Source organism: Lactuca serriola, unplaced genomic scaffold, assembly GCF_051521515.1.
Source record: "Lactuca serriola cultivar US96UC23 unplaced genomic scaffold, Lser_US96UC23_V15 Lser_V15_Un036, whole genome shotgun sequence".
Classification (NCBI taxonomy): Eukaryota; Viridiplantae; Streptophyta; class Magnoliopsida; order Asterales; family Asteraceae; genus Lactuca; species Lactuca serriola.
Genome location: NW_027629685.1, coordinates 21,819 through 29,831, shown reverse-complemented (window position 1 = coordinate 29,831; position 8,013 = coordinate 21,819). Strand labels below are relative to the sequence as shown.

The following is an 8,013-nucleotide window of genomic DNA, read 5'->3' as shown; positions in this document are numbered from 1 at the left end:
GCATAACTTTAGCTACGCTTGCATATAAAGAACGTCAAAAACGGAGCTCGTATGCGAAAGTTATGGATTTTAGAAGTTTTGGCGCGAAAATCGAGAAAATTCGCATAGTCACATTTTGCCACGTCACCTTCACTGAAAGAGTGCCACGTGTCCTGCTGAGTCACCAAGCTGCTGAGTCATGCGAAGCCACGTGTTGGATTCTGATTTGACCGAAGGGAGGTCCAATCTGAGGCTCGCATATGGACCGAACCTCGCACCCTAGCTCCGAGCCTCGCATATGGGTTACGACTCCGTGGTCCAATCAGCGAGTGCCACCGAGACCCTTGCACGTGCTGACCACCTGTGCATCGGACACACGCTTTGGACCAATCACAAGAAGCCAGCAGCCCCTTCGCACATGCTAACCTCGTGCGAGGCACCCCCTGCGAAGCCTCTCAGCCGTCGGATCAGAAGCTTCTCAGCCGTTGGATCAGGAATTCGGACCCTATAAATAGAAGGGTACCTGCGAAGGCTCTCGGTTACATTTGGATTTTTGCCATATTTTAGCCCCTCTCTTCATATTTTCTTCATTTTAGAATCCCCCAAAGCCCCGGTACCGATTGTAAGCCTCGGAATACGCCACGAAGTGCCCGAGAAGCCCAGAAAATTTATCTTTTCGGTTTCGAAGCCCGACTTTTGCAAAGCCCGGTTTTATTAGAAACGATCGTTTTAGGAAACAAATTGTTGCCCGATTATCACCAAATCAAGTGAGTGTATAGTCACTTTCATTTTACACATAGATATGAAGTATTTACCTTATAATACGTGCTATGTGTAAATATATTAATTGTTTATTTGAGGTGACTGTTGAGTTGATGTTTTGTACAAGTTTTAAACTGTATAAGTATTTTTATCTACAAATATGTTGGGTAGAACATGGGTAGATAGTGATGTGTGATAAAATAAAATTGAGGAGAGGCCTCGATGTGTTTTAAGATCCAGTCATCTAGCGGAGTTTGGATGATGACCACGGAATTTCTAGACAGTCCAGTGGGAAACATTAGCAGGTCCGCAACCTGTAGGTGTTAATGAACTGAGAGTGTTCATTCGTTGTACTCCATCCCCCTCATGGTTTCCTTTAGGACATGTATGGCTGAGGAAACCCCTTAGCAGTAGTGTTCATCCCGATGATATTCTTTAGGCTAGGTCCCTTGTGAAAAGTGTTTAGGGACGTAAAGTGAGGATAACGGGAACGGGCAATCAGGGTTATTGTTGATTGATGAACTTAGTAAGTTTACTATTATTGTGGGTTGAAAACCCTATATGCTCACCAGGCTCCCAAGCCTGACCCACTCAGCTTTTTATGTTACAGGTAGTGGACCCTGAGCATAGTCGGAGGACGACGAGAGATTTTTGGATTATAGGTCAGTAGTTTTAAATAATTGTTGAAAGGCTTATACTGTCTTGTTTATGCTTTTGATCTGTATCGGAAAATGACATCCCGAGGTTTTGATATATATGGAAAATATATACCTTCTTAATGAAGGATTTTGATAAACTTTTATCATATGTTGTTTGGGGATCAATTCTGCAACATCTGTTAAAAAGATTTCTCTGATTTTATTTTAAAAATCATAAATTAAATCGGTCTTTTCTGGCCAAGAAATTAGGGGATGTCACACAAACTCTCAATTATAGCATGCATGATTGTCAACCATTCCTTGATAACCTTAATGACACATGTGATGTCGTCCTTTCAGACTATAACAAAGCCCTAGATGAGAAGAACATAGCATCCCAAGAAATGTTCCATGTTAGAGGACGTTTAGAAGACAAAAGACTCAAAGTGGCCATGCTAGAAAAGGACTTAGGATTAGAAAAGGATGCAAAAATGTTATGTGAAACCTAGTTAGGCATAACATTAAATCAAAGGGATTTAGCACAAAAAGAAATTGTACGTTTAAACTTGTTAATTGAAAATTTGTTTAATGAAAGCGAGGCCATTGAAAACCTTGTAAATAATGGAACCATTGACAATACGTATAATTGGGGATGGTCCAATGGGTACTCCACCACAAAGGACTCATCACCCCGGTTTAACAAGGACTGTATTTATGTCCCTCCTGACCGAGAATTTCACTTTCCTGTAAATGACAAGACTTCTCCCGAAGACATTAGAGCCCACTTCAGTAGACTTCACAATCTGAGTAATAATTGTGTCATCAAGGAAATTCTTCCCAAAACCTCGGATCACATATATGATCAAATTCCAATCATTGGTACCATTTATCCCAACTCTTAGGCTTCATTAGTTGTCAATGAGGAAATCCTTGTGGAAGGACCTGAAACAACCTTGTCCTCTGACCACAGTCCTTCTAACTGCAGTCTTGACCAAATATTACCATACATAAAGTGTCCCACTGAAGAACCATTTATGACTTACTCTGCGGTAGTACAATCTTCCTTACCTCAGATTGAACTCAAGTGTACTATGACCATTCAGCCAATCCTTCATGAGTTGACTATAGAGAATTTTGAATACGGTCAATGTTCTCAGAGTCCTGAACCTTCTGGTTCAGATGACTCAAGTCCACGATTCCAAAAACAATCAAAGGTTTCCAAGAAACCGCAGTTGAACATCAATGACTGCAGTTCTCCAAACACTCAGGCAAAACTGGATCTAAAGGAAGAACTTAGTTCTCGTAATAAAAGGCGGGAAATACATTCAAAAAACAAAAAGCAAGCCAGATTTTCAAAACATAAGAGTCCAGAAAAACTCGTTTTCTCAAATTACTTTTTGAAAAACTCTGCAGTCAAGAAATCAACCAAAAAGAAATTTACAGTTTCAATAAACTTTGCAAACCCCTTTGACAAGACTCAAAAGCGAGTAAAGTCTTTTCAAAGTAATGGTTTTCAGATCTATTCCTTAAACAACCCAAAATGGAAATGTATTTTACCAACTCCAACACATTTCAAGTCACCTCGACTTTTCAGAAAAACACAACCTAGGAGATTTGCACGTACACACACTCTTCCAAACGACACTTTTTCAAATCCCAAGGGTACCATTGTCAAATCTCAATCTCTGACTGGTCACAAGACTTACCTTACTCCGTCCAGACCGCTGAACAAGCAAAGTGTCTGGATGAATGAGAAAAATCTTACCTTTGGATTTTATCATCGTAAAAGACCTAATCAAGTCAGACCTTGCAATCCTCCAAAATCTCGTAATCCTCAAAGGCCTTAAAACATCAAGGTACAGGTCTCAAGGTTGACTTAAAACCTGTCCCGACAACCTCGGTTCATGCATCTACGAAAAATCCATCTTTCGCCTCGGGCTCCAAACTCGTTTTGGTGCCCAAACTAACCATGTAATTTTCAGGCAATGTGCAAGGAGGATCAAGAAAAGGAGTGGTTAATAGATAGTGCCTCCTCCTTGCACATGACTGGAAGGTTAGAATACCTTTGAGATTTTAGGCCTATATGCAATGGTGGAAACGTCACATTAGACAACAATGCGAATGGAATAATCTGAGGTTACGGTGTGCTTACTACAGGGAACTTTTCATTTCAAAAGGTTGCTGATATAGAAGGTATCAAGCACAATCTCATCAGTGTAGGCCAACTATGTAAGGCAGGCCATAGGGTTGAATTTGATAATGATTTCTACGACATCATGACAAGCGATAGAAGCACCTGTTTGATCAAATCTAAGTCCGAAGGAACTATGAATCCATTGGACGTCTCTCTGATAATTGGGAAACCGCAGTTGTGTTTTCTGTCCAAAGCAGTATCCAAAGTCATTTGGCTATGGCATCGCAAACTAGCTCATCTGAACTTCCGATAAATCAACAACTTGGTCACCGGAGAACTTGTCTGAGGTCTCCCTATTCTGAAGTATAACAACAATACTCTTTGCCCAGCCTATGAGTGTGGAAAACAGTTTAAAGGAAGCCATCCCATAGTGATTGACTCATCCATTTCTAAACCCTTAGAACTCTTACATATTGATCTTTGAGGTCCATCTACTATATTCGGTCTCCATCACAAGAAATATATATTGGTTATTGTTGATGACTTCAGTCGTTTCACTTGGGTCTTCTTCTTGAGACTCAAATCAGAAACACTGCAGGTTCTGATCAATTTCATCAAAGAGATTTAACTTCAAATCAAACTACCAGTACACCTAATCCGCAGTGATAATGACACTGAGTTCTCAAATCATTTCTTAAACTATTTTCTGGTGTCAAAAGGTATCAGTCACAACTTCTCAGCTACCTACACACCGCAGCTACCTACATTTTCCTATGGTTAGTTCTTATTTACAGATTAATAAAGTTGGTTACCAATTTATATGTAATTAGAAATTTGGTCAAATTTACTAATATTTTCATCAATTCATATACTACTTTGTAAGGTCCTACACAAGCAAACACAAAATTAGTTATTAATTATAATTGGGCTATGTAAGATTTGTTAAAAACACTTATGGTCACAATTATGTTCTCTGACACAGTTAAATTGTTACTTTTATCACTTAACTAAGATGTGGTCAATCCTAGCTCTAACAATTTAATGGTCACTAAATCACTAGGTAAACAAGTTCATGTAATTTAATATTCACTAAACTACACTTAACTTGAATTAAAACAACAAAGAGAAACACTTTAACATGCTAGGTAAGCTAATCAAACAAATAATGTGCGACAATATCCTCAGGTGCGGTAACCTTATCGGAGTCAATTATCCTGGTCGGTGTCGTATTCACAATGTCATCATGGTGACGATGTGACATTATCTCATTCGAATAGGTGTCAATGATTGTATGATAATTGAGAAATTAAATATCCTTTAACTTTTATTCCTACAAATCTTCCTACCAATTAAATAAGTATATTTGTCATATTAGTATATTAAACTATTATTAAATGAATATTAAATATTACACATGTTATTATTTAATTGGATTGAAAGATTTATATGAACAAACGATAGAAGGATATTTAATTTCTCATGATAATTTCCAATTTTAATATGGGGTTTTCTATAAATATCCTCTCCCTTTTCCAATTCCACTCCCCTTTATTTGATTTTTTGTCTTTTGTTGTTTTTTTTTTCTATTTTGTTTTTTTGTTGTTTTTAATTTTTATTATTATTATTATTATTATTATTATTATTATTGTTGTTGTTGTTGTTGTTGTTGTTGTTGTTATTATTATTATTAGTATTATAAATTTTGAACAAATTTTTATAATTCGGACGACGTTATAAAATTCGAACGACTATATAAAATCGGTTTTTAATTATTTTTTATATATTATTATTATTATTATAAATTTTGAACAACATTTTATAAATCAGATGGCATTATAAATTCGAACGACTATATAATATCGGTTTTTAATTATTTTTATTTTATATTTTATAAATCGGTTTTTAAAATTGGATGACATTATAAATTCGGATGAAATTTTAAAATTCGTACGATATTATAAATTTGGACGACATAATAAAATTCGAACGACTATATGAAACGGAACAAAAACAAAGTTTGTCTTTATTTATCACGGATCTATTAATTGGTTCGTTATTACATTTGCGTGATGCGTTATGCGGATTGAAAACAAACTTTACTTTTGTTTCATTTTATATAGTCGTTCAAATTTTATAATGTCGTCCGAATTTATAACGTCTGAATTTTAAAATGTTGACCGAATTTTATATGGTTATCGAAATTTATACTACTAATAATAATAATAATAATTATTATTATTATTAAAAGAAAAAACAACAAAAAAAAAAAGAAAAAAAAAAGAGAAAAAGAAAAAATATGATGTTAAATCAAATGTAAATGTAAAAGATTGATTAGATTGATCTTAAGAATGTAAAATTAATTAAAGAATATACTTATATCACAACACTTTAATATACAAAAACATAAAAATACACGTTGTTTTCTAAGTTTGTAGGCGCGTCCAATAATTGGAGTAAAAAGCCATGTGAACTATGGTTACGTTGAATGTGTGAAGTAAGAAGTGATATAGTAGTAACCACAAATTCCTCAGTCAGAAACCACAGGGGACCGAAAAAGCACATTTGAATTTTGATGGTTACTTAATTTATTCAGTTCAAAATAAAACACGATATCTTAAGGAAAGATTGCGTGTGCGTTTTCTCTTTTACCGAAATAGAACTCTAGAAGAAATGATGAACCCCACATAACCAATTCACCATTCACCGACTATACGAGAACTCTAGAGGTAACCAGATTGTGTTACATCTTCTAAGAAAATAGTGACCAGGTTGCCTATAATAAATACCCAGAGACAAGAACACAGCATCACATCAAATCCAATCTCCTGAGACGAACAACAGCAACACAACCCAGCCACCATGGTTAAAGCAATTAGAATTCATGAGCACGGCGGCCCTGAGGTCATCCTTGTTCACCTAATTGTCTCTTTCTTTCTTGATTTCATTGAATGGAGACTAATGGTATTGAATTTCTTTTCTGTTACAGGTCTTGACATGGGAAGATGTTCAAGTCCCAGATCCAAAAGAAGGAGAAATCAAATTGAAGCAAAAGGCAGTTGGTCTAAATTTCTTGGATGTGTATATGCGTCGAGGTGAGCAGAATCTAGCTCCACCCTTGCCATATATCCCAGGTATGGAAGGAGCCGGAGTTGTAACAGCGGTGGGTCCCGGAGTAACCAGCTGCAAAGTTGGAGACGTCGTGGCTTACGCTAGCCCGGAGGTGGGTTCTTACGCCCAAGAGAGAATACTTCCCGCAGATCTAGCGGTGCCTGTTCCTTCTTCCGTTGATCCCGTTGAAGCAGCCGCCGCCATTTTTAAGGGTCTCACTGCACATGTCTTGATCCATAAAGGCTTTAAAGTAGGTGACCCATTCAATTCTTGATTTATGTATATTATCTGTAGATGATAAAAAGTTTGTTTCAGTTTTAATGAAACAACGATTCCCATATATATATATATTTAGGTTGAACCTGGACATACAATCCTGGTACATGCGGCGGCAGGTGGAGTCGGATCTTTGGTTTGTCAATGGGCAAATGCGATTGGAGCCACCGTCATCGGAACGGTGTCGACCAAGGAGAAGGCTGCGCAGGCGAAAGAAGACGGATGTCACCATGTGATTCTTTACAAAGAGGAGAACTTTGTGGATCGTGTGATGGAGATTACATCAGGCAAAGGGCTGGAAGTAGTCTACGATTCAGTCGGAAAAGACACCTTCAATGTAAGATATAAATGATATTAATTAATGGTTTCTAATTAATTTGTAGCTGGGTTTCAACTAATTAATTTTGTCTTTTTGAAATGAAGGGATCATTAGCGTGTTTAAAGAACCGTGGATACATGGTGCTTTTCGGGACTGCCTCGGGTGTACCAGAGCCTGTGCGTGTTGATCAGATTGCACCCAAATCACTCTATTATACGTTTTCATCGATCACAGAATACACGGTTGAAAATCGAAAGGAGCTGCTTGTGGCTGCTCAAGACTTGTTTTCTAATATTGCAAAAGGAGTGTTGAGGATTCGTCTTAATCACAAGTATCCTCTGTCTCAAGCAACCCAAGCTCACATTGATCTTGAGAGTCGAAAAACATCGGGATCAGTTGTGTTGATCCCAGACGAGGAATGATTTCATAAGTTTCATGTACGTTTTGTTGTATGTTTACTTTCTGTATATCTATGTTTTGTTGTCTCTTTTGTATTCCAATGCACCTTTGTAATTTTTTGTGGAGGAGGGCCAAATTCAATTTTGTAATATAATGTCACTATTTTATTTTATTCTATTTCTATGTGGTGTTTTTAAAATTATCCCAATTATCATAACTATAGATAATTTTTTATTAGTATATGTTAGTAGTAATAACATAAAAATAAAACAAAGTTTCAGAAATGGTCTCTAACTTTTAAAAAAATGGCAATGTCGAAGATAATTTTCAAAAACACTTTAGATTTGTTCATATTGTTTCTAAAAAATTTCACGGATGGTCATCTTGCCTACCATTGT

General features: G+C 36.6%; 1 protein-coding gene across 1 annotated transcript; it reads left to right on the top strand.

Moving 5' to 3' along the window:
- Positions 1-6,126: 6,126 nt before the first annotated feature.
- LOC145077775 (uncharacterized) lies at positions 6,127-7,787 on the top strand. The gene is made up of 4 exons (XM_079023033.1): positions 6,127-6,414; positions 6,500-6,871; positions 6,977-7,234; positions 7,321-7,787. The coding sequence occupies exons 1-4, from the start codon at positions 6,373-6,375 to the stop codon at positions 7,636-7,638; spliced, it is 990 nt and encodes a 329-aa protein (XP_078879159.1). The 5' UTR covers positions 6,127-6,372; the 3' UTR covers positions 7,639-7,787.
- Positions 7,788-8,013: the final 226 nt, after the last annotated feature.

Coding starts and splice junctions, on each gene's coding strand:
- LOC145077775 (XM_079023033.1), top strand. CDS start 6,373: ATGGTTAAAGCAATTAGAATTCATGAGCACGGCGGCCCTGAG. Junction 6,415..6,499: donor ATGAGCACGGCGGCCCTGAG/GTCATCCTTGTT, acceptor TTTCTGTTACAG/GTCTTGACATGGGAAGATGT. Junction 7,235..7,320: donor TCGGAAAAGACACCTTCAAT/GTAAGATATAAA, acceptor TTTGAAATGAAG/GGATCATTAGCGTGTTTAAA.